The sequence below is a fragment of the Lepus europaeus genome, chromosome 18, assembly GCF_033115175.1.
Source record: "Lepus europaeus isolate LE1 chromosome 18, mLepTim1.pri, whole genome shotgun sequence".
Lineage (NCBI taxonomy): Eukaryota > Metazoa > Chordata > Mammalia > Lagomorpha > Leporidae > Lepus > Lepus europaeus.
In genome coordinates this window covers 22115987-22142581 of record NC_084844.1, presented here as the reverse complement: position 1 = coordinate 22142581, position 26595 = coordinate 22115987, and the positions used below count along the sequence as shown (strand labels likewise).

General features: G+C 47.9%; 1 protein-coding gene across 2 annotated transcripts; it reads left to right on the top strand.

The window, feature by feature from the left end:
• The first annotated feature begins 502 nt into the window (after window positions 1–502).
• On the top strand, window positions 503–24513 carry CASC3 (CASC3 exon junction complex subunit). 2 transcript variants are annotated; one of them, XM_062216560.1, is made up of 14 exons: window positions 503–779; window positions 1148–1175; window positions 1541–1578; window positions 12752–12907; window positions 12996–13147; window positions 14027–14203; window positions 14387–15069; window positions 19483–19547; window positions 19841–19955; window positions 20186–20284; window positions 20535–20749; window positions 21679–21801; window positions 21941–22004; window positions 22810–24513. In XM_062216560.1, the coding sequence occupies exons 1-13, from the start codon at window positions 549–551 to the stop codon at window positions 21962–21964; spliced, it is 2106 nt and encodes a 701-aa protein (XP_062072544.1). In that variant the 5' UTR covers window positions 503–548; the 3' UTR covers window positions 21965–22004; window positions 22810–24513. The 2 variants fall into 2 exon arrangements, with proteins under 2 accessions (XP_062072544.1, XP_062072545.1); XM_062216561.1 differs by having other exon boundaries at window positions 22805–24513.
• The last annotated feature ends 2082 nt before the right edge of the window (window positions 24514–26595 follow it).

Here is a 26595-nt window from a genome sequence, read left to right as displayed (position 1 = left end):
AGCCCTGTGGCTCCACTGCAGATAACCAGTTTCTCCTTCGCCCTTTCCCTTAACCTGCGCTGGTGTGGCCAATCTGACGCGGCACTACCGCTTTAGAGGTGCACCTCGATTGCTGGCTTTCCCAAGCAAACGAAGGCAGTAAAATGATTTGCCTCAAACGCAGCTAGAAACGGGAAATGAAGAAAGAAAACTAAGAACCAGCCCCAAAGCTGCAGTGGAGCTGCGGCAGGTGGACGCCCTCCACCCGGAAAGCCCAAGATGGCCGGGCAACCCCGGGACGCTGCCGGAGTCCGGCTCTCCGAGCCCTGGGCCTGCCCAAGGGAAGTCAGGAGCCGCGCCACGCCCCCTCCCGGCACCGACCGACGTAATCCTGCTCGCCGGCAAACGTGCCGCAGGCCGCAGGCCCCGCCCCCGCCCCGCCCCTGGAAGAGCGGGGCGACCGAGCGCGACCCGTAGAGCATGCCGGGAACAGCTCTCGAGCCTCCCAGTAGCCTCTGCGACGGGCGTGGTGCGTAAGGAGGTGGCCGGCGGTGGCGGTTCTGTGTAAGATGGCGGACCGGCGGCGGCAGCGCGCTTCGCAGGACACGGAGGACGAAGAATCTGGCGCTTCGGGCTCCGACAGCGGCGGTTCCCCGGCGCGGGGCGGCGGCAGCTGCAGCGGCAGCGCTGGAGGCGGCGGCAGCGGCTCTCTGCCCTCCCAGCGCGGCGGCCGGGCCGGGGCCCTGCATCTGCGGCGGGTGGAGAGCGTGGGGGCCCAGAGCGCCGAGGAGTCGGAGTGTGTGAGTGCGCGCGGGCGGGCGCTGCGGGGCGGCTGCGGTCGGCGGCGGCTGCCGGGGCGTGTGCTGCTGGAGGAGCCGAGAGTTAGCCCAGGGCGGGTTTGCATCCCCTCCGGAGGCGGGAGGCGAGGCTGGGGCTGGGGCTTCCTCAGAGGAGGGCAGAGCCGCTGCGGATGCAAAGCGGATGTTTATTCAGAAACTGGGGCTGGAGGTGAAGACACCGGACCTCCCTCCGAGGCTGTTTGCTGAAAGATTTTCCTTTCCCCGTCTTCCGATTCGACCATTTTGTGTTGAGTCCACCTACATTTCTTGATCGGGCTGCCCACCTCTGGAAATCTCTGCGCTAACCCATGTCTTCTGTTTTCCTTCAGGAGAGTGAAGACGGCATCGAGGGCGATGGTGAGTAGACTCTTTGACCTCATCCTGACGAGTGTGTGGCACGCCAGCTCGTGTCATCTGTTTCCAGCAGTGGACTTCTCTCATTCTGGTCGGGATTTGAGGGAGGGCGCCACGGGGCGACCTTGTGTAACAGTGGGCGTGGGAGCATCGGTTTAGCAGTGTGTGTGTGTGCGCGCGTGCGCACGCTCACTCTTGGACAAGGCACCCACAACCTGTTTCCCATCCGTAAATGGGGACTACCTTGTATCCCCCTCATAGGTTGATGTCAGATTTAACTTTAGCTTGACCCACACCAAGCAGTGAGGAAATGTGATTATGATTTCTATTGCTTTGTTTTCTTTTCACACATTTCTGTTTTCTTTCAGCTGTTCTCTCAGATTACGAAAGTGCAGAAGACTCAGAAGTGAGTGTGATAGGTTCTTTTTCCTATGGTTTGGTCAGAAAAATCTGTTTTTAAAATGTACGTATGTGTGGTGCAAAACTAACATGACCTATGGATTTCTCCTTTTGTGCATTTTTCGTTTATTTTATGCTTCTGAAAAGCTGTTACAGAATGTCCTGTTCAGTTGGAGCGAGGGAAACTTGGGCAAGCCTCTTGAAGCCACGGGTGTTGGCACTTAGCAGGTGTCTTCCCCTCCTATCTAAAGAAGGGTTTAAGAGAATGAGGACATTCTTCAAGTCCCTCGTGAAATATCGAACGCTTCATTTTCTACTGCTGAAGTTGAGAAGCCAGCAGGCTGGTTTCTTTGTTTGTTTTTTTTTTTCCCTAGTGTGAGTGAAGACTTTGAAGGGTAGGGTTCTGAATGGTTTGTGACAACAGCGGCCCTCATGTTCTAGTTGGGACTGTGTATCTGTAGGAGAAAGCTTCCTGAAGGAAGACTTTGTGAGCTTGTTTTGGTTGGGTAAACTACTAAAGTTGCCATCAGAATGGTTGGTTGTTTCCTTTGATGACGAGTGGAGTCCTGGATCATCTGAAGAGAATACAAAGGGAATTTGATTTTGTGTCAAAGGTTTATAAGTTTTATAGAACTATTATATCTTAGACTCTGTTGAGTCCTTGGAGCTACAACAGTGAACACTTTAACCTGAAATCAGAAAAAAACATTTGGGCAGTTGTACAGTGTGGTGACAACTGCTGGAATTTCATTAAGTTGGGTGTCATGGCTGGGCACTGAATCTAAATTAGGCAGTTTGGAAAGAATATGTTAGAGTTAGCTAGGCAGGGCGGCGCCGTGGCTCAACAGGCTAATCCTCCGCCTAGCGGTGCCGGCACACTGGGTTTTAGTCCCAGTCAGGGTGCCGGATTCTGTCCCGGTTGCCCCTCTTCCAGGCCAGCTCTCTGCTATGGTCCGGGAAGGCAGTGGAGGATGGCCCAAGTGCTTGGGCCCTGCACCCGCATGGGAGACCAGGACAAGCACCTGGCTCCTGCCATCGGATCAGCGTGGTGTGCCAGCCGCAGCGCACAGGCCGCGGCGGCCATTGGAGGGTGAACCAACGGCAAAGGAAGACCTTTCTCTTTCTCTCTCTCTCTCACTGTCTACTCTGCCTGTCCAAAAAAAAAAAAAAAAAAAGAGTTAGCTAGGCAAAACATGTTCTGAGCAGAAGGAACACAGGCAAGAAAGACCAGAGACAGGAGATAAGATGTAGCATCTGGGGGCTGGGGAGTACTTTGGTGTGGCTGGATCGTTGTTAGGATTAAGGCAGATTGGTGGGCAGGGGTCATACTGTGAAGGGGCTTACTTGTTCTTTCTCTTTAGTACCTGCTCAGTGTCAGGACTATAATAGGCACTGGGTAAAAAACCAGTGCTGCTTCCTCTGTGGAGTTTACATGCTGGGTTATAGGAGGGAAGAGGAAAGTTAAGCAAGTAATTACAGTAATGTTTGATAAGTGCCATAATATTGGAAACTTAGGGTGCTTTGGAAGCCCGTGGCAAGGGAAGCTAAGAGGTTTAGGGTATTTGTTTTTGGTGGGTGTTTTTGCTGTTTTGTTTATTTTATTTAAGATTTATTTTATTTATTGGAAAGAGAGAGGTAGAGACAGAGAGGTCTTCCATCCACTGGTTTACTACCCAGATAGCCGCAACTGCCAGAGCTGCGCCGATCCGAAGCCAGGAGCCAGGAGCTTTTTCTGGGTCTCCCACATGGGCTCAGGGGCCCAAGCACTTGGGCCATCCTCCACTGCTATCCTAGGCCACAGCAGAGAGCTGGATCGGAAGAGGAGCAGCCGGAACTAGAACCTGCACCCATATGGGATGCCTGCGCCTCAAACCAGGGCTTTAACCCGCTGCACCACAGTGCCAGCCCCTTGTTTTAGTTTTTTATTTATTTGAAAGGCAGAGTTACAGATAGGCAGAGGCAGAGTGAGAGAGAGTGAATTGTCTTCCATCCACTGGTTCCCTCCTGAAATAGCTGCATCAGCTAGAGCTGTGCAAATCCGAAGCCAGGAGCTTCTTTTGGGTCTCCTACACGGGTGCAGGGGCCCAAGGAATTGAACCAATTTCTACTGATTTCCCAGGCCATAGCAGAGAGCTGGATCAGAAGTGGAACAGCCGGGTCTTGAACCAGTGCCTGTATTGGATGCTGGCACTGAAGGCGGCAGCGTTACCTGCTATACCACAGCACCACCCCTGTTGTTAATTTTTTAATTGAAAGGCAGAGACAGGTGTCTATTTCCATCCTCTGGTTCATTGTCCAAATGGCCTCAATAGCGAGCTCTGAGCCAGGCTACTCCATCCTGGCCTCCCACATAGATGCCTGGGGTCCAAGTAATTGGGCCATCATCTGCTACTTTCTTAGGTACATTTGCAGGAAACTGGATTGGAAGTGGAATAGCTGGAACTCAAACCAGTGCTCCAGTATGGGGGTATGGGATTTCAGCATCACAAACAGCAGCTTAACCTGATTTGCCACAACACTTGGAGAATGGGATGTTTATAAATGGAGACCTGAAAGATGAATATGGGTTAACCACCAAGAGTTTTCTTTTTAAAAAATATATATATATTTATTTGAGAGGTGGAGTTATACAGAGGGAGAGACAGTGTGAAAGGTCTTTATCTGCTGGTTCACTCCCCAAATGGCTGCAACAGCCAGAGTTGGGCCAATCCAAAGCCAGGAGCTTCTTCCAAGTCTCCTGTGCAGGTGCAGGGGCCCAAGTGCTTGGGCCATCTTCCACTGCTTTTCCAGGCCATAGAACAGAGATGGATTGGAAGCAGAGCAGCCAGGACTAGAACCGGCATCCATATGGGATGCTGGGACTTCAGGCAGAGGATTAACCTACTGTGCCACAGAGCCAGCCCCCTACATAGAGTTTTCTAAGTAGAGGAAACAGTGTGGAAAGAAAGTCTTGAAACTATGGGTTGCATAAAATTATTTTTAATTAAATTTTTTTTTTATTTATTTTTTTGACAGGCAGAGTGGACAGTGAGAGAGAGAGAGACAGAGAGAAAGGTCTTCCTTTGCCGTTGGTTCACCCTCCAATGGCCGCCGCGGCTGGCGCGCTGCGGCCGGCGATGACAGGAGCCAGGTACCTATCCTGGTCTCCCATGGGGTGCAGGGCCCAAGCACTTGAGCCATCCTCCACTGCACTCCCTGGCCACAGCAGAGAGCTGGCCTGGAAGAGGGGCAGCCGGGACAGAACCGGTGCCTCGACTGGGACTAGTACCCGGTGTGACGGCGCCTCTAGACAGAGGATTAGCCTGTTGAGCCACGGCGCCGGTCCTCTGTCACTTTCAAATAAATTAATTAAAAATAATTAATTAAGGCCGGCGCCGCGGCTCACTAGGCTAATCCTCCACCTTGCGGCGCCGTCACACTGGGTTCTAGTCCCGGTCGGGGTGCCGGATTCTGTCCCGGTTGCCCCTCTTCTAGGCCAGCTCTCTGCTATGGCCCGGGAGTGCAGTGGAGGATGGCCCAAGTGCTTGGGCCCTGCACCCACATGGGAGACCAGGAGAAGCCCCTGGCTCCTGCCATCGGATTAGCACGGTGCACCGGCCACAGCGGCCATTGGAGGGTGAACCAATGGCAAAGGAAGACCTTTCTCTCTGTCTCTCTCTCTCTCACTATCCACTCTGCCTGTCAAAAATTAAATTAAAAAAAATAATAATAATTTAAAAAAATTTAGTTGGAGCAGGGACTGTTACAGGTGTTTGGGGAGTAAACCAGCAGTTAGGAGCGTTCTGTCTTCGCCCTGCCCCACTATTTCTTTCTTTTTTTTTTTAATTACTTATTTTATTTTTTTGACAGGCAGAGTGGACAGTGAGAAAGAGAAACATAGAGAAAGGTCTTCCTTTGCCGTTGGTTCACCCTCCAATGGCTGCCGCGGCTGGCGGGCTGTGGCCGGCGCACCGCGCTGATCCGAAGGCAGGAGCCAGGTGCTTATCCTGGTCTCCCATGGGGTGCAGAGGCCAAGGACCTGGACCATCCTCCACTGCCTTCCCGGGCCATAGCAGAGAGCTGGCCTGGAAGAGGGGCAACCAGGACAGAATCCGGCACCCCGACCAGGACTAGAACCCTGTGTGCTGGTGCCGCAAGGCGGAGGATTAGCCTAGTGAGCAGCGGCGCCAGCCCACTGCCCCTCTATTTCTAAAATAAGAAAGAAAAAAAAACTATTTGGATTTTATTCTAGGCAAGTGAAAAACTATAAAAGTGTTATAATGAAATTATATAAGTAGGCAAATTTCATTTTTTTAAAGATTTATTTTTTTGTTATTTATGTGAAAGGCAGAATTGTAGAGAAAGAAAGAGATCTTGTATCAGCTGGTTTAGTCCTCAAATGGCCACAACTACCAGGGCTGGTCTGGGCTGAAGTCGGGGGCCTGGAATTCCATCTGGGTCTTGCATGAAGGTGGCAGGGACTCAGGCATCCTCTGCTACTTTCCCAAGTGCATTAGCAGGGAGCTAGATTAGAAACCAGGTAGTATAGTACTCAAATCAGCACTCTGACATGGAATGTCAGTGTCACTGGTGGCAGCTTAACCCATTGTGCCACAATGCCAGCCCCTAAAAGACTTTTTAAGAAACTGCTTTGGGGCTGGCTTTGTGGTGTAGTGGGTAAAACCACCCCATGCAGTGCCAGCATCCCATATGAGTGCCAGTTTGAGTCCTGGCTGCTCCACTTCCAATCCAGCTCTCTGATGTGACCTGGGAAAGCAGTAGGGAATGGTCCAAGTCTTTGGGCCCCTGTACTGCTTAGGAGACCTGGAAGAATGGAAGAAGCTCCATGCTCCTGGCCTTGGATCACCCAGCTTTGGCCATTGCAGCCATTTGGGGAGTGAACCAGCGGATAGAAGACCTCTTTGTCTGCCTTTGCCTCTGTAACTCCGCCTTTCGAATAAATTTTAGAAACTTAAAATAAAACTTCATTGAAATTAACATTTCTCATATATAGCGTTTAATTTATCCATTTAAAGTATGAAATTCAGTAGTTTTTAGTCTGTTCATAGATACGTCCAACCATTACCACAGTTTTCAGAACATTTTCAACAGCTCTAGAAGAATCCCTGTACCCTTTACCTATCAACCCATCCACTCTGTTAAATTTCCCTCTAGCCCTGAGCATCTACAAATCTTTCTGTAGCTTTTTTTGCTTTTTATATGAATGGAATTATAGTATGTAGACTTTTGTAACTGACTGCTTCGATTTAGTACAATGTTTTATTAAAGTTTTCTTGAAAATTGTAAGCATACATAGATATTTCATTCCTTTCTATGGTTGAATAATAATCCATTGTATGGATATATATCACTTTTTGTGTATTCATCCACTAATAAACATTTGGGTTGTTTTTTAGCTTTGCCCCTCCAGCTTTACTGAAGTACAATTGATGAAATTGTATATATTAGGGCCGGTGCTGTGGTTCACTTGGTTAATCCTCTGCCTGTGGCGCCGGCATCCAATATGGGCACTGGGTTCTAGTCCTGGCTGCCCCTCTTCCAGTCCAGTTCTCTGCTGTGGCCCAGGAAGGCAGTGCAGGATGGCCCGAGTGCTTGGGCCCCTGAACCAGCATGGGAGACCAGGAGGAAGCACCTGGCTCCTGGCTTCGGATCGCAGCGCTGGCTGTAGCGGCCATTTGGGGAGTGAACCAACGGAAGGAAGACCTTTTTCTCTGTCTCTCTCTCTGTCTATAACTCTACCTGTGATATAAAAATATTTTTAAAAAGTATATATTTTAGGTATACAGTGTGATGCTTTTATGTATGTGTACATTGTAGTGAGTGCCACAGTCCTGTTAATGAACATATCCGCAATTCACCTGGCTATCATTTTATTAAGTGGTGAGATCTCTCTTAGCAAATTTCAGGTTTGTAATAATATTTTATTAACTGTAGTTCCCATGATGTATATTAGGTCTCTAGAATTTACTATTCTGGCAACTGAAATTTTGTATCCTTTGACTGAAATCTCTCCTATGTTCCCTAACCTCTGGCCATTGGCAACTGCCTTTCTTTTTTTTTTTTTTTTTTTTTTTTTAAGATTTATTTATTTATTTGAAAGGCAGAGAGAGAGGGGTCTTCCATCCCCTGGTTCACCCACCAAATGGCCACAACGGCCAGAGCTGAGCCAGTCCGAAGCCTAGAGCCAGGAGCTTCTTGTAGGTCTCCTACATGGGTGCAGGGCCCCAAGGACTTGTGCCATCATCCACTGCTTTCCCAGGCCATAGCAGAGAGCTGGAGCAGAATTGGAGCAGCCAGAACTCAAGCAGCAGTGGTGTGGCCTTACCTGTTAGGCTACAGCGCCAGCCCCTGGGAGCCACCTTTCTGTTCTTTCTTTTCAGTGTCTGGCTTGTTTCACTTAAAAAATGCCCTCTAAATTCATCAGTGTTATTGTAGATAGCAGAATTTCCTTCATTTTAGGTCTGGGTAATATTCCAGCACATGAATATACCACATTTTCTTTATTACCTGTCAATGAACACTTGGGTTGTTTCCTTCTTTGGTTATTGTGACTAGTGCAGTATAAACATTAGTGTACAAATATTTGTGTGTAGATACATTTTCACTTCTCTTGAGTATGTACCTAGCAATGAAGTTGCAGAGTCATATGGTAACCCTGTTTAATCTTTTGAGGAACTTCCAGACTGTTTTCCATAGTGGCTCCATTTTACATTCTCAGCAGCAATGCATAAGGGTTCCAGTTTCTCCTCTCTGACTGCACTTGTGATTGCCTGATTTTTTTTTTTAAAGATTAAATATACATGTGTATATATATGTATATGTAAAGGCAGAGTGGCACAAAGACAGATTGATCTTCCATCCACTGGTTCACTCCTCAAATACTTGGATGGCAGGGACCAAGAAGTACTTGGGCCATCTTCTGCTGCTTTCCCTGGTACATTAGCAGGAAGCCTGATCAGGAATGCAGTAGCCAGGACTCAAACTGGCATTCCCATATGGAACGCTGGCATCTCGAACAGCAGCTTAATCTGCTATACCACATTTAGATTTTTGACTGATTTTGACCTAATTTTTGTATGTGGGGTTAGGTCAGAATCTAACTTTTTTTTTGTACTGAGAAACTTAAGATTGTAGTGTTGAGCAGGTTTACCTTTAAAGTTCAGGCCTGAGTGCTTTGGACTGTGGCTTAGTAAATGGATGATTGAAGTGGAGCTGAAGACTGTGGCCTCAGCACTGAAGTCTTCAGCTCAGCTGCAGGGTGGACACAGGCATTGGAGGACTTAAATTGGAAGAGACATTGAGAATGGCAGACACAGACCCTGTCCCTTAATCTGAAATACATGGAGAGTGGAAGAATCAGCCAAAACCTCAGCACAGTGGTTATTCAAAGGAAGTGGATCGCTATAGGGGAGACTTGAAAGAGCTGGGAAGAGTCCTCTGGTGTGGTGGGTGGTGTAGGGCATTTTGACTCCTCTGGGAAGATGCTCTCCAAAGCATTGCAGCCCTGGAGTTGTGCCTTGGCTTCAATTAGACCAGACTTTGACTCCGTGTCCTCAGCATTGTGTTATTAGTGCCTTCCTGTGCTGCCCTAGAAACAGAATTAATTTCATTAAAAAAAATCATTCATTTGAAAGACAGAAATAGAAGGAGAGGGAGGGAGAAAGATCTTCCATCCACTGGTTCACTCTCCAAATAGCTGCAACGACTGGGGCTGTATCAGGCCAAAGCCAGGAGCTTCTTCTGGGTCTTCCATGTGGGTACAGGGGCCCAAGGATTTGAGCCAACTTCCGCTGCTTCCCCAGGCACATTAGCAGGGAAGAGTCAGAAGTGGAACAGCTGGGACTTGAACCAGTGCCCATATGGGATGTTGGTGCTGCAGGCTTAACCTTCTGTGCCACAGCACCAGTCCCTAGAATTAGTTTCTTATTTGGAATAAAGAGTTGCCTTATTTGACACACTAGAAAGGGTGGAGCATAAAACAGTTACCTCATTATTCATGCTGATACTATTTTAAGATACTGATATTTGAATTTAAACTGAGTATATGTTGGGGGTGTTTAATAGATTAAAATTACATACACAGATTAAACAAGTTCTTGAAATTTCTGGTTCAAAACCTGAGGAGAACATAAAACCAAGAAAAATGAATGATTACCACCCACCCTTCCTCATCTCAAGAGAAAACTTTGAGGGAACTGGGAAGAATCAAGGGTGCTTGATTACTTTAAAATAATTGTATGTAAAGACTTGATTCTCATACTTTGGGGTTGGCCAGACAGTCCTTTCCAATTCTCTGTCATCTTTCTAGGAATTTTTTTTTTTTTTTTTTAGATTTATTTATTTATTTGAAAGAGTTACACAGAGAGAGACATAGAGATTTTCCATCCACTGGTTCACTCCCCAATTGGCCACGATGGCTGGAGTTGTGCCAATCAGTAGCCAGGAGCCTCTTCCGGGTCTTCCACATGGTTACAGGGGCCCAAGGACTTGGGCCATCTTCTGCTTTCCAAAGCCATGGCAGAGAGCTGGATTGGAAGTGGAGCAGTTGGGGCTCGAACTGGCACCCATATGGGATGCCAACACTGCAGGCAGCAGCTTTACCTGCTACGCCACAGTGCCAGCCCCATTATATATATATATATATATATATATATATTTTTTTTTTTTTTTTTTTTTTTAAGATTTATTTGAGGAAGAAGCTCCTGGCTCCTAGTTTCAGGTTTCATATCAACCCAGTTCCAGCAAATTGCAGCCATTTGGACAGTAAGCCAGTGGATGGAAGACCTCTCTTTCTCCCTCTCCCTATCCCTCTTTCTCTCTGCCTGTGGCTCTGCCTCTCTGTAACTCTGCCTCTCAAATTTTTTTTTTTTTGACAGGTAGAATTATAGACAGTGAGAGAGAGAGAGACAGAAAGGTCTTCCTTCTGTTGGTTCACTCCCCAAATGGCTGCTATGGCCGGCGCTGCGCCAATCTGGAGCCAGGTGCTTCCTCCTGGTCACCCAAGCACTTGGGCCATCCTCCACTGCCTTCCTGGGCCACAGCAGAGAGCTAGACTGGAAGAGGAGCATCTGAGACTAGAACCCGGCACCCATATGACCAAGTGAGCCCCAGCACCAGTACCTCAAATAAATTTTTTAAAAAATTTATGTTTGGGGCCGGCGCTGTGGTGCAGTGGGTTAATGCCCTGGCCTGAAGCGCCGGCATCCCATATGGGTGCCGGTTCGAGACCCATCTGCTCCTCTTCCAATCCAGCTCTCTGCTATGGCCTGGGAAAGCAGTAGATGATGGCCCAAGTCCTTGGGCCCCTGCACCCACATGGGAGACCAGGAAGAAGCTCCTGGCTCCTGGCTTCGGATCGGCACAGCTCTGGCCATTGCGGCCAATTGAGGAGTGAACCAGCAGATAGAAGACCTCTCTCTCTCTCTCTCTCTCTTTTCTCTGCCTCTCCTCTCTCTGTAACTCTGACTTTCAAATAAGTAAATAAATAAATCTTTTTAAAAATGTATGTATTTGAAAGGTAGAGTGACACACTGACATATAGGGAAAGAGAGAGAACTTCATGTGCTGATTAACTTCCTAAAAGCCTGTAATTGCTAATGCTGAGCCAGGCTGAAGACACGAGCACAGAACTCAGTCCAGGTGTCTCGCATGAGTGGCAGAGGCCCAACTCAGACTGCCCAGTGTATGCAATAGCAGAAAGCCAGAATCAAGAGTGGAACTAGGACTTGAAGCCATGCCCTCCAGTTTGAGATGTAGGTAGCTCAAGCAATATGTTTTTAAAAATTTTTTTAATTATTTATTTTTTAGTATTTATTAATCTCATTTATTTATTTATTTATTTGAACAACCGGGTTATAGAAAGAAGGGAGAGAGACAGAGAAAGGGAGATCTTCCATCCGCTGGTTCATTTCCCAAATGGCTGCAGTGGACAGAACTGGACCAGTTAGGAGCCAGGAGCTTCTTCTAGGTCTCCATGTGGGTGCAGGGCCCAAGCACTTAGGCCATTTTCCACTGCTTTCCTAGGCACACCAGCAGGGAGCTGGATCGGAAGTGGAGCAGATGGGACTTGCACCTGTGACCATATGCGATCCCAACGCCACAAGCTGCAGCTTTGCCTGCTATTCCATAATGCTGGCCCCAATATTTATAATTTGTTTGAAATGCAGAGAGAGAGAAGGAGAGACAGAGGTCTTCCAACCACTGATTTACTCCCCAAATGGCTGCAGTGGCTGGAGCTGGGCCGATCCGAAGCCAGGAGTTTCCTCTAGGTCTCCCACATGGGTGCTGGGGTCCAAGCACTTGGGCCATCTTCCGCTGCTTTCCCAGGCCATCAACAGGGAGCTGGATCAGAAGTGGAGCAACTGGGACTCGAACCGGTGCCCATATAGGACGCTGATACTGTAGATGAAGGCTTAACCTGCTACGCCACAGTGCCAGCCCCACCAAGCAGTATCTTAACCACTCTGCCCACCCCTGAATGTGCTATTATTAATAGTGCACTTATTCTCTAGAAATTCAGGTAAGAATTATTAGTATATTGTCTTCTTTTTGAAAAGATCTTATTTGGCAGAGGGAGAGAGCTCCCAAATACCCACAACAGCTGGGGCTGGATTGGGGATGAAGCTGGGAGCCAAAAACTTGGTCCAAGTCTCCCATGTGGGTGGCAAGCACTCAAGCACTCAACCGTTTGTCAATAGTGCTGCCTCCCAGGGTCTGCCTTGGCAGGAAGCTGGAGTCAAGAGTAGGAGGCAGGGATTGAACCGGGGATGTGGGCTTCCCAGTCAGCGTCTTAACCTCTAGGCCAGATGTCTGCCCTGGTATATTTGCTTTAATTTTTTTTTAAGATTGATTTATTTATATGAAAGAGTGACAAATGGAGAAAGAAACTCTCCAAATGGCTGTAACTGTCAGACTGGTCCTGGCTGAAGGCAGGGGCCTGAGTACCTGGGCTATCTTCTGCTGCTTTCCCAGGCACATTAGCATAGAGCTGAATCAGAATGGAGCATCTGGGATTCGATGCCAATACGTGATGCTGGTGTCGCAGGTAGTAGCTTAACTCACTGTGCCAGCCTTGCTTTTTTAATTCTTGTAATAAAAATTTGTCAGCAAATGAAGAATGGAAAATAAAAATGCACCATTTAGATCTTATTTCCATAGCTGACAGGGAAACTTTTTTGCAGGGTGAAGAGGAATACAGTGAAGAGGAAAACTCCAAAGTGGAGCTGAAATCAGAAGCTAATGATGCTGCCAATTCTTCAGCAAAAGAAGAGAAGGGGGAAGATAAGCATGACCCCAAAGGCACTGTGACTGGAGAAAGGCAAAGTGGGGATGGACAGGTCAGTACACAGCATGGTCCTCCATCTTGGGGCTGGAATAGGGGCTCTCTGCCTTGGAGGAGTAAGGATCCCTTTATCTGTCCTCCAGGAGAGCACAGAGCCTGTGGAAAATAAAATGGGTAAAAAGGGCCCTAAACATTTGGATGATGATGAAGATCGAAAGAATCCAGCATACATACCCCGGAAAGGGCTCTTCTTTGAGCATGACCTTCGAGGCCAAACCCAGGAAGAAGAAGTCAGGTAATAGCCACTTGCTGCTGCTGCTATGTAGCATGTATTTTAATGCCTACTATATGCCATACACTTTGCTGAGTACTTTGTACTATCTCATTTACTCTTCACGAACACATTTTAAGCTAAGTATTATGCTTATCTTTATTGTACAAATGAGGAAAGTGAAGCTTAGAATATTCAATTTGGTAGCTCTTGATGGAGGAGCTGAGAGTCACAACAGAGCAGTCTGTTTCCATAACCCAGGTTTTTTTTTTTTCTTTTTCTTTAAGATTTATTTATTTGAGAGGCAGGGGCTTCCATCCAATGGTTCATTCCCCAGATGGCCGCAATGGCTGGACTGCTTCGATCTGAAGCCAGGAGCTAGGAGCTTCCTCTGGGTCTCCCACGCAAGTGCAGGGGCTCAAGGACTTGAGCTATCTTCTGCTTTTCCAGGTTGTAGCAGAGAGCTGGATTGTAAGTGGAGCAGCCAGGACTCAAACCGGCACCCATATGGGATGCCAGCGCTGCAGGTGGCAGCTTTACCCGCTATGTCGCAGCGCTGGCCCCTAGGTTTTCTTGATCACCACACTTCCGCCTGCCTTAATCTGAGGCACAAGTCTTCTGAGTTAGGAAGTATTTGCTTAGTACTTGTCTGTCTTGGGAGAACAATGTCTCAAAGCTACTGTGAAGTGAAGTTGTCTTATTTCTATTCCTATTGTATTTGAGCCCAGCAGGCCCTCAGGTGTTGTGATTTACTCTTGTTTTGGGGAGGCTTGTTTTGTCTAATCTCTCTGGAACGTGAACAGACTACATGAAGTTCCTACTGTCTTCCTGCCATTTGTTTTATGAACATCTCTACCTGACAGACACTGCAAACCTAAGTCAATTTTCCTTGGTTTTGTCCAGACCCAAGGGGCGTCAGCGAAAGCTATGGAAGGATGAGGGTCGTTGGGAGCATGACAAGTTTCGGGAGGATGAGCAGGCCCCGAAGTCCCGACAGGAGCTCATTGCTCTTTATGGCTATGATATCCGCTCAGCTCACAATCCTGATGACATTAAACCCCGAAGAATCCGGAAGCCCAGGTGGGGAGATTTTAAAGCCTACATTGTATTTTTAGGAAGAATTTCCCTGCTTTTCTGAATGCCTTTCTAGCCAGTAAATGAGTGAGTGAGGGATATGGGAAGGCTTCCTGATTGGCAGTTTCTCCCTCTAGTGATCCCTTTTGTTATTTTTTTGTAGCAGTTTCTCTATTCCATTTTTATTAGATTTGGAAGCCCTCCACAAAGAGATCCAAACTGGATTGGTGAGCGGCCAAACAAATCCCATCGCCACCAAGGACCTGGGGGCACCCTACCACCAAGGACATTTATTAACAGGAATGCTGCAGGTACTGGCCGCATGTCTGCGCCCAGGAATTACTCTCGATCTGGGGGCTTCAAGGAAGGTCGTGCTGGTTTTAGGCCTATAGAGGCCGGCGGGCAGCATGGAGGCCGGGCTGGTGAGACTGCTACGCATGAGACTAATTACCGGTCACGGCGCCTGGAGCAGACTCCTGTGAGGGATCCATCTCCTGAAGCAGATTCTCCAGTGCTTGGTGGCCCTGAGAAGGAGGAGGCAGCCTCCGAGACACCAGCTGCAGCTCCTGACACGACACCACCAGCCCCTGACAGACCCATCGAGAAGAAATCCTATTCCCGGGCAAGAAGAACCCGAACCAAAGTTGGAGATGCAGTCAAAGTTGCAGAGGAGGTGCCCCCTCCCCCTGAAGGGCTGACCCCAGCTCCTGCAGTTCCAGAAACTACCCCTCCTCCACCTGCTAAGACTGGGAACTGGGAGGCTCCTGTGGATTCTACCAGTGGACTTGAACAAGATGTAGCACAACTAAATATAGCAGAACAGAATTGGAATCCAGGGCAGCCTTCATTCCTGCAACCACGGGAGCTTCGGGGTAGGTGTCTTAGGGTTGGTGGCCAGCTTTTTTCCCTTTGCATCATTGGGTTGAGGAGTATGGGACTTCTGTCTCTTGGGTAGTGTCTGACAAATAACTACCTTTTCATTATCTGAGGGGAAAAAAAGATGGATTTATAAGCACGTTTACCCAGTCCTCACAGTAGTTTCTTTAGTTACCCATAGCTGTGCCACTGCTTTGCCTACAGTTAACTGATCATTTTTTAGCTCCAGCATATAGAATCTTTTTCTACTCTAGAAAAAATGGAAGAAGACAGTGTTCTTACTTGAGCTAATAGTTAAACATTTGAAGGCAGAAATTTACCCGTTGACTTTGAATCAGGATCTTCTCTAAGCTCTTTGAAAGAAAAGCCTCTCCAGTTTTCATAATCTCTAGAGACAAACTGCCCAATAGGACTTTCGCAGCAGTGGTGCTTTTGAGTATAGTTATCCCTCGGTCTCCTGTGGATTGGCCCCAAGACCTTGTGGATCCTAAAATCTGCCGATACTCAAGTCCTTTATCTAAAATACTGTAGTCTTTGCATATAAACTGCAAATTCTACCTTATGCTTTAATCACCTCTAGATTACTTACAATATCTAATAAAATATTAATAGAGAGAAAGGAGTGCTATCTTTCATCTGCTGGTTCTTTCCCAAATGTCCACAACACTCATGGCCAGGAACCTGAAACCTTATTCAGGTTGTAGGACCCAAGCACTTGAACCATCATTCACAGCCTCCCAGGAAGCTGGATTGGAAGTGCAGTAACCCAGACTTGAACCAGCACTCTGGTATAGGGTTGTGGACATCCTAAATGACAGCCTAGCTTGCCGTGCCCCAGTGCTCACCCTCCCAAATATTTCTTGTTTGTGGTTGACTGAATCCATAGATGCAGAACCTGCAGATAGAGAGAGCTGACTGTAGGCAGAGAGGCTCACATGGCAGACACAGATGGAGTTCCAGGCTCCTGGCTTCAGGGCAGTCCAGCCCTGGCTTTTGCAGGCATATGAGTTGTGAATCAGAAGATAGGGGATCTCTTTTTCTGTCTGTCCTCTCAAATAAAAATTATTTTTTAAGAATGTGGCCAGGCCGGCGCCGTGGCTCAACAGGCTAATCCTCCGCCTTGCGGCGCCGGCACACCGGGTTCTAGTCCCGGTCGGGGCACCGATCCTGTCCCGGTTGCCCCTCTTCCAGGCCAGCTCTCTGCTGTGGCCAGGGAGTGCAGTGGAGGATGGCCCAAGTGTTTGGGCTCTGCACCCCAGGGGAGACCAGGATAAGCACCTGGCTCCTGCCATCGGAGCAGCGCGGTGCGCCGGCCGCAGCGCGCTACCGCGGCGGCCATTGGAGGGTGAACCAACGGCAAAAGGAAGACCTTTCTCTCTGTCTCTCTCTCACTGTCCACTCTGCCTGTCAAAAAAAAAAAAAAAAAAAAGAATGTGGCCAAAGGAAGGAATTGAACTTTTGATTTTAACTAATGGAAACTTTGGTGCATGTGGTTAGTGAGTATCATATTGGACAGTGTAATTCTAGGAACTAGGGCCTACCTCTCACCTCTTTTGCCCATCTGGCCTTTTCTTCCCCTAACCAGATAGACTCAAGGATTTTGGTGGTGGTGGTAGTTTCTGAACTCTAGGTCAGAGGTTGGTACTGTAGCGTAGAGGGTGAAGCTGCCGCCTGCAGTGCCAGCATCCCATATGGGCACTGGTTAAAGTACCAGCTGCTCCAGCTCTCTGCTATGGCCTGGGAAAGCAGTGGAAGATGGCCCAAGTCCTTGGGCCCCTGCACGAGTGTGGGAGACCCAGAAGAAACTCCTGGCTCCTGGCTTTGGATCGGTGTAGCTCTGGCTGTTGCGGCCAACTGGGGAATGAACCAGTGCATGGAAGACCTCTCTCTTTCTGCCTCTTCTCTTTCTGTGTAACTCTGACTTTCAAGTAAATAGATAAATCTTAAAAAAAATAAATCTAGCTCAAACTTATATTGACATCCTTTTTTTTAGATTTTATTTATTGATTGATTAAAGATTTATCCATTTATTTGAAAGGCAGAGCCACAGAGAGGCAGAGGCAGAGAGAAAGGTCTTCCATCTGCTGGTTCACTCCCCAGATGGCTGCAGTGGCCAGAGCTGGGCTGATCCAAAGCCAGCAGCTTTTTCCAGGTTTCCCACGTGGATGCAGGGGCCTAAGGACTTGGGCCGCCATCTGCTGCTTTCCCAGGTCATATCAGAGAGCTGAATTGGAAGTGAAACAGCCGGGACTTGAACTGGCACCCATATGGAATGCTGGCACTGCAGGTGGTGGCTTTACCTGCTACACCACAGCTCTGGCTCCTTAAAGATTTATTTATTTGAAAGAGTTGACAGAGGTAGAGACACAGAGAGAGAGGTCTTCCATCCACTGGTTCACTCCCCCAAATGGCTGGAGCTGAGCCAATTTGAAGCCAGGAGCCAGGAGTTTGTTCCCAGTCTCCCACACGCGTGCAAGGGCCCAAGCACTTGGGCCTTCCTCTGCTGCTTTCCCAGTAGAGCAGCTGGGACTTGAACTGTCACCCATATGGGATGCTGGAGCTTTAACCCTGGTGTGTTGCAATGCCGGCCCCTGGACATCCCTGATGTAGGATGATTTTTTTTTTTTTTTTTTTTTTTTAAACTTACTTGAAAGGTAGAGTGAGCTGTCTTCTACTGATTCATTCCCCAAATGCCAACAGTGGCTGGGACTGGGTCAGGACAAAACTGAGAGCCGGGGAATGCAGTTACTTAGCTATCACTGCTGTCTTCCAGGGTCTGCATGGTAGGAAACTGGAGTGAGGAGCTGGATCAGGTAGCAAACCTGGGCGCTCCAGTATGGGACATCGGCAGTTAACCAGTATCTTAACTGCTATGTTAAAGATCCACCCCATAGGTGATTTTTGAACACCAAAAAGTAATGCAGCCTACACTGGACCTGGAAATGGTTTCTGGATAAAGGAACATACCTACCTACCGATAACTTACTGTCATTGCAAGACAGTCTCTGGAACATTCCTTATTTTTTTATTGTTTTGTTTTTTCCTTTTCATTCAAAAAAGTTACAGAGAAAGAGAAATCTTCCATTTGCTGGTTCGCTCTCCAAATGTCCACAACAACCAGGGACTTGGGCCGTCTTCCACTGCTTTCCCAGGTGCATTTAGCAGGGAGCTGGATTGGAAGTGGAGCAGCTGGGAATCACACTGGCGCCCAAATGGGATGCCGGCACTGCAGACGGTGTATTAACCTGTTGCGCCACAGTGCCAGCCTGCAGGCACATTCCTTTTTGTCCTGAGATTTCAGCCAGGAGGAAATCTCTTCCTGCACTTTCAGCCTAAACCTCTAACTGAGATTTAGATTCATAGAAAATCCAAACTTTTGGGCCAAGATTGTTCAGTATGCTTAATAATGTAATGTGCTAATTATAACCTCCTAGAGATTCTCTCCAAAATATATTTGATAGGAAAAACTTGAACTGAAGTTCATTTCACTTATGTAATTTTTCTTATGTTCAAGAACTTTATTGCTGCATTATGATGGTGAGAAATGGGGATCAAATTTTCAAAATGGTAACAGAATGTTACTTTGGGGTGTTTTTTTGTGTGTGAATTTTTTTTTTTTTAATTTTAATTTTAATTTTTTATTTTTGACAGGCAGAGTGGACAGTGAGAGAGATAGAGAGAAAGGTCTTCCTTTGCCGTTGGTTCACCCTCCAATGGCCGCCGTGGTAGGCGCGCTGCTGCCGGCGCACTGCGCTGATCCGATGGCAGGAGCCAGGTGCTTCTCCTGGTCTCCCATGGGGTACAGGGCCCAAGCACTTGGGCCATCCTCCACTGCACTCCCTGGCCACAGCAGAGAGCTGGCCTGGAAGAGGAGCAACCGGGACAGGATCGGTGCCCCGACCGGGACTAGAACCCGATGTGCCGGCGCCGCAAGGCGGAGGATTAGCCTATTGAGCCGCGGCGCCGGCCGTGAATTTTTTTTTTTAAGATTTATTTTATTTGAAAGGCAAAGTTGGGGCTTCCATCCACTGGCTCACTCCCCAAATGGCCACAACAGCCAGGGTTGGGCCAGGCCGAAGCCAGGAGCCTGGAATTCCATCCTGGTCTTCCACATGGGTTGCAGGGGCCCAAGCACATGGGCCAACTTTTGCTGTTTTTCCAGGCATATTAGCAGGGATTTGGATCATAAGTGGAGCAGCCAGAACTCAAACTAGTGACCATATGGGAGCTGGCATTGCACGAAGCAGCTTAACCCACTACCCCACAACACCAGTCTCAGAGAAAACACAATTTAAAGCAAAAGAACAAAGCCATTATACACGTTGACTGCCGCCTGTCATTTTCTTGATGACATCTTTGAGTCCTACTCACGTACGTCTGTTCCTCACCAGTGACTTTTTGTATTGCAGGTATGCCCAACCACATACACATGGGAGCAGGACCTCCGCCTCAGTTTAACCGGATGGAAGAAATGGTACAAAATGGCAAAAGGGTTAGATGGAGGGGCTGATGGTTACAGCATGTACTGTTTACACAAAAGATGAGGTCTCAAAGTTAGTTTTCCCCTTAATCACCCTTGTTTCTTTTCATTTGTGTCTCAGAAACATAGGCTGTAGGTTCAGAACTTGATGTTTTCTACTGATTTTGCAAATACTTAATAAACATTTGCCGTGTACCAGGTATTTGGCAGCACCTAACAGAGAGTAGGACTTGAAGAGAGTCGGCCCTCTGGAAGGTGTCTTGCTCAGGCCTCTCTCTTTGTCTCAGGGTGTTCAGGGTGGTCGAGCCAAACGGTATTCATCTCAGCGGCAAAGACCTGTTCCAGAGCCTCCCGCCCCTCCTGTGCATATCAGTATCATGGAGGGACATTACTATGACCCACGTGAGTTTTTCTTACTGTTCGGTTAACCTTTTAGGTAGGGTGAAATGAACTAACCTGCCTCCTGATTTTTCCTTTTGACCTTGACCTCTCAAAGTTGTTATCAAAAATTGCCTATTTACTGTATTCTGTACATAGAAATTCAGAACATCTTTTAAAGGGTTTGGAGGACAAGAAAACCTTTCCATGTGTAGAGTGAGGATTTATGAGACTGCCAATGTGGTATTTTACAGTGCAGTTCCAGGGACCAATCTATACCCACGGTGACAGCCCTGCCCCACTGCCTCCACAGGGCATGATTGTGCAGCCAGAAATGCATCTCCCCCATCCAGGTAAGCCTTCCCTCTGCCTGTATTCTTCCCTATGTGAGGATGTGTGTTGGGGCTCCATAGACCCCATCTCCCAGAGTTCTGTGCTGCTTGCCTTTGGGTCTTGCCACCCTGGCTGCTTGGGCAGCAAACTCCTCTTAGGTCCATCCGGAAGACTTTCATCTCTGAGCCTGTTTGTGCTGGAAGTCCAACCGGGCCATGCCATGAAAATAACAATATCTTTTTCAGTTTTTGTTTTCTGTCCCTTGTCCAGGTTTACATCCCCACCAGACGCCAGCGCCTCTGCCCAATCCAGGCCTCTATCCCCCACCAGTGTCTATGTCTCCTGGACAGCCACCACCTCAGCAGTTGCTTGCTCCCACTTACTTTTCTGCCCCAGGAGTCATGAACTTTGGTAATCCCAGTTACCCTTACGCTCCGGGGGCACTGCCCCCACCACCACCTCCTCATCTGTATTCTAACACACAGGTGAGATGACTAATTAGCATATATTTCTAGGTACATGTCCTTAAAATCAGATACAAATGTGGAATGGGAGAATGTCAAAGGAATCTGAGAATATTTCAGGGCCACTGATTTGTGTGTGGAGCTGGGATGCCTCTTGGTGGTCAGGAGTTGGAAATGCAGTTCAAGTTATGCCCATCATCTGTTAATTTTTTGTTCTTTTTTTTTTTTTTTTTTTTTTAATAAAGATTTTACTTATCTATTTGAGACGTAGAGTTACAGACAGTGAGAGGGAGAGACAGAGAGAAAGGTCTTCCATCCGTTGGTTCACTCACCAGTGGCCACAACGGTTGGAGCTGCGCCGATCCGAAGCCAGGAGCCAGGTGCTTCTTCCCGGTCTCCTATGCGGGTGCAGGAGGCTCAGGGACCCAGGCCATCTTCCACTGTTTTCCCAGGCCACAGCAGAGAGCTGGATTGGAAGAGGAGCAGCCAGGACTAGAACAGGTGCCCATATGGAATACCGGCGCCGCAGGCGGAGGATTAACCTACTGCACCAGTTCTTTTCTTTGGGTTTTTAATGGTGTTTCGGCAAGTGTTTTTGGTGCATCATAGGCACTCTGCTGTTCATTCAGCTGCAGACAGAAGCTCTTTCCTACTCATTACCAGCCCCACCTTTTGTCCTGCTGAATTCCTGACATGTTGATACCATCTGATATCTGGAGTGTCACCATTGAGCTCAACCTTTTTCATTTGTCAACTGATGATAAGAGTTAAGAGAAAGCTGGGTGGTTCTTTGAACAAACAGAAACCAGAGCATAGTAATGATACTTTATTTTGCAGGACAGCGTAGATATAAAAAATTGTAAATACTCTTGTTTTTGTAGCTGAATGTTTCCTGTTCAGCATAGGTTGAATGAATTAATTCCTTTTTCTTTTGTCTTGTGGGGTCCTAGGCCCCATCACAGGTATATGGAGGAGTGACCTACTATAACCCAGCCCAGCAACAGGTGCAGCCGAAGCCCTCCCCACCACGGAGGACTCCCCAGCCAGTCACCATCAAGCCCCCTCCACCTGAGGTAGGAGACTCCTTCCTATACTTAAGGCACATGCGACACTGGCATGTTTTCCTTTTCCCTCCTTTTCTGGGTATGTTTCTACAAAATATGGTCTTTTTTTTATATGGCCTGGTAATAAATTCCCACTTTATTATTTCAGGTTGTAAGCAGGGGCTCCAGTTAATATGAGTTTCTGAATATTTTCAAACTAACATCATATAAAAGTAAGTATACAACTCCTTAAAACCAGTGCTCATGCTTACGTGCTTAACCAAAAAACCAGCTCTTAATTCTTGAAGTTCTAACATTGGATCACAGAGGAGCCCTAGAGCAGTCCTGAAATACACGTTTGTGTTTTGTTTTGTTTTGTTTTTTGACAGGCAGAGTGGACTGTGAGAGAGAGAGACAGAGAGAAAGGTCTTCCTTTGCCGTTGGTTCACACTCCAATGGCCGCTGCGGCCAGCGCATCGCGCTGATCTGAAGCCAGGAGCCAGGTGCTTATCCTGGTCTCCCATGGGGTGCAGGGCCCAAGGACTTAGGCCATCCTCCACTGCCTTCCCAGGCCATAGCAGAGAGCTGGCCTGGAAGAGGGGCAACCGGGACAGAATCCGGCGCCCCAGCCGGGACTAGAACCTGGTGTGCTGGCGCCACTAGGCAGAGGATTAGCCTGTTGAGCCATGGCGCCGGCCACGTTTGTTTTATAAAAGCATTATGCTGAGCTGAAGTGGAAACCTTTGTTAACTTGACAGTTTCATTTGGGAAGCTCCAAGGAAGAAATGTTGATGTGCCATCCACACTTGATCAAGGAAAAGGGACATCTAAATTTAACAGCAGAAAGAACCAGTTCTAAAGATCATAGAAGAGAAAGACATTGGGGTTTTTTGGTGGTGGTGGTGGTTTCTGTTTTGTTTAAGGGCATCACTTTAAAGCATTATTTAGAAATGTATATTTTTGAAAATGGTAATAAATTCCCAGAAGGTCCACTAACATTTGGTGGGTCTTCCGTTTTCCCAATCCTTGTCATAACAGCAGAGATGAGAACTCAGGAGAGAAGAGAAATACAACTGGCTGGCTACTCCAGGCGGGCTTCAAAGATGCAGGGTGGCTCCTACCAGTGACAGCTGAAGGAGGAAGACCCCTGCCTTCCTCTGAGGACAGGCTCTGTTGGAGAGGGAGAGAAACGATGGACTTCCTCCCACCTACACTCTACTTGAGGTGGCTGTGCTCAGGGGAGCGGAGATCCAGGCAGCCCTGGCTTCTGATTCTAGACCCAGAAGCCCACAGCTTTGTTTTGCTTCACTTTCTCCTAGGAAATTCAAGTGTCTTCTGGTCCCAGGGAAGTTCCTTCCTGTTCGCTTTTGTTTTGTTTTGTTTTGTTTTCTGAGATGCTCATTTTTAAAGCCTGGCTTACTGTTCTTTAGTTCATATTCTGTTAGTTTCTTCTCTCTGTTTCTTGCTCTCTCTGTCTCTGTCTCTCTCTCTCTACCTTTAAATGAAACAGGCTCATTCTTTTGGTTTGCTGACCCATCCATGTTCCCTTTTGATTCTTTGCTGAATCCCAGATAATTGAGAATGTATCAGCCAGCCTTTCCCCAAGTCTGAGCTGGCCTTTGCTATTCGCTTGTATACTTGGATTCTCTTAACGCTTCTAACCCTATGGAAGCTAAGCTGTCTGTGTAGTTTCCCATTGAGAAGAAAAGCTCAGAATGGGTGAGTAGGAGCCCTTTTTGGCTTCATTTTTTACGAGTCTGAGCCTCTATTAGTAGCTGTAATCTGTGGGGTTCAGTCTTCTGTTAAGGAGAGATGGCAAGCCATATGCATTTGTGAGCAAGAGCAGGTGGAGGGTGGGCCTTTTCACCGTAGGGGTGTATATTCACACAGTGCTCAGGGCTCAGCCTTTGAGGTAAGTGGAATTAGAGGACCCTGCTTCTCTTTTCTTCCATCCCAACGACTGCATCCTCTTTCCAGTTGCTGTGGACCAATGCATCTCTCTAGAAGCAAATACTATCCAGCAGGCAACCTAGCCTGTCCTTTGCCATTGCTCTTCTCCATGTCTTTCCTTCTACAGATGTTTTAGATGTTATTATCTGATTTTTCCCAAATTGTACTCCTGTTCTTGGAAACAGGAGATACCACACCTGGGCTTAAGGCCTAAGGAAGCCAGTCACCTTGTGGGTTAGGGCTCCGCCCTCCATTCCTCTCTGTCCATGGCACTGAACCACTCCCCTGCTGCCCCTGCAGAAGAGAATCCTGTTACTGCTCCACCTGTGTCTGCCAGGGGTGACTTGGCCACTGTCGCTGTGCTCCTCCAGAACCCGATGGAGAAGGTGATGGCTGTGTCTCTTCCCTAGTAGTGTCACTAATTCCTTCCCTCCGGCAGTTGGCCTAACCACTCCTGAGTCACAGGTGTGGGGTAGAGAGAAGGGGAGGCACGCAAGCTGTAATCCCCCCGGAAGGAGATAATTAAGAGATTCTTCTAGGGGTAGCTGGTGATTGTGCCTTTTGTAGGCTTCCCTTTGCCTTAAACCTGAAGATGTCTCCTCAAGCTGTGGGCAACATGCCCAGATTCCCAGACCTTACTACACTGTGACAGTTGTCTCCGTTGGTCCACTGTGTTTAGTTGCAAGGAATTCTCCATGTGTGGTGGTGTTTTTTTGTTACTGTTTTAAAGGGTGCACATTTGTGATCTGCATTGTGACTTGGAGATAATAAAATTTAGACTATAAACTTGGCTTCCTGGCCAGTGTCTGACATGAGTCTTGATTTGGAAGAAAGGGAGGAGGACTCCCTGACTCCCTATAGAGTCACAGTCACAGCTCAGGCTGCCTCAGACTTGTCAAGTGGAAGCCCAGGGGTGAGGAAGCCAGCCTTAACCACACTGCCATGTGGACCCCAGGATATCACGTGCTGCTTTAGATTGGCAGTGCCAGGGACAGAAAAGCTAATGAGATGGCACATTTGGTATCCTTATTCTTTCGTGTTTGGCAAGTAAGTGTCCCAAGGTAATGTGCTACTAAATGTCCATATAATTGTACCAGCTCCTAGATGAGAGGGAGGCACAAGTAACTATGTTTCTTCAAAAATAAAGATGCTGGGGCCAGCACTGGTATAGTGGGTAAAGCTGCCACCTGTGACCCTGGCATCCCATATGGACACTGGTATGTGTCCTGGCTGTTCCATTTCTGATCCAGCTCCCTGCTAATGGCCTGAGAAAAGCAGCAGCAGATGGCCCAAGTGTTTTGGGCCCAGCTACCCATGTAGGAGACCCAGAGGAAGCTCCTGGCTTTGGCCTGGCCCATCCTTGGCTATTGCACCCATCTAGGGAGTGAACCAGCAGATGGAAGATCTTTCTCTTCAACTTGACTTTCAAATAAATAAATATTTTTTAAATAATAAATAAAATGCTGGCACTGAGTTGTTAAGGACCATAGTCAAAATGATAGGTAAAGCAAAGAATAAAAACCACGCACTCTAGCTGATACTGTAACTTGGGTCCCTCGTGCATTCAGGGCAATTCTCAGCTTTGAGTGTATGGCTTTTTCTTTTTTTCTTTAATTTGAATGAGAGATCTTCCATCCACTGGATCACTCCTCAAATGCCCATAGTAGCTGAGCTGAACCAGGCCAAAGCTGAGAAGTGGGAACTCTTTCTGGGTCTCTGACATAGGTGACGGGGATCCAGGTCACCATCTACTGCTTCCCAGGCACATAAGCAGAAAGCTGAGTTGAAAGTGTGGACTCGGGACTCAAATCAGGCACTCAATCTGGAATGCTGGCATCCCAAGTGTGGGCTGGACCCATCACACCAGAACATCCTCCCCTAAATTGCCCATTTCCGTCCCATTTATTTATTTGAAAGGCAGAGCTCTTCCATCTGCTGGTTCACTCCCCAATTAGCCACACAGCTAAGGCTGAGCCTGGCCAAAACTAGGAGCCAGGAACTGCATCTGGGTCTCTCTTGTGAGTGGAAGGGACTCAGATCCTTGGACCATCGTGTGCTATTTCACGGCTGTCATAGCAGAAGCAGAATAGCTGGGCCTCGAACGAGGCATTCCAGTATGGGATGAGAGCTTCCAAATCCGTAGCTTACACCCCTGTGCCAGAACACCCGGTCCCCTGCTGTTTGTAGAGTGGGATGGAAGCTTACCTTAGAGACTGTCCTTGATATGGGTGAGCAGTTCAACTTACGGGGAGCTCGCTTTCATTTTGGTATCAAATCATCACAGATCATGACACATCATAAAATGACAGATGGGGCTCCCACACCCTTTGGTGGTGCTGCTACAGCCATAGCACCCTAACTTTCTTGACCCTCACCTTGTAAGTCTTGTCAGTTTGCTTCTTTTCTCCCCGCCCCCCCCCCCCCCCAGGGTGATGGAGTTACAGACCTAGTCTCCTGGGGTCATGCAGAGAATGCCAACCAATGTTGAGGGTGGGTTACTGGCAGGAGGAATGAAAGTGTTAAGATGCTTCCCCCTCACCCTTGCGCCTTGCTTCCCTAGGTCTGTGGTTAGATCCCATTGCTGTCGCTGTTGCCCTGGTAACCAGCTCAGCAAGAAGGAACTGAAGCTCAGTAAAGCCCCCCAGGTTCCCCCACCACCACCTGCCTCCCTGTAGGCCAAAAGGAGGATAGTGTGAGGGGCAGAGACAGATCAGCCTTAGGTGGCCCTGACAGTCACCTCTGGAAGCCCATGGTGCTGGTCTCTCAAGCGCTTCAGGCTTGCATCTCAGAATTATTCATACCACCCTGCCTTCCCCTTTATCCCTTCCATGATAGAATGCAGGTATCCTGCTGCCCTTCCTCCCCCTTGGGGTC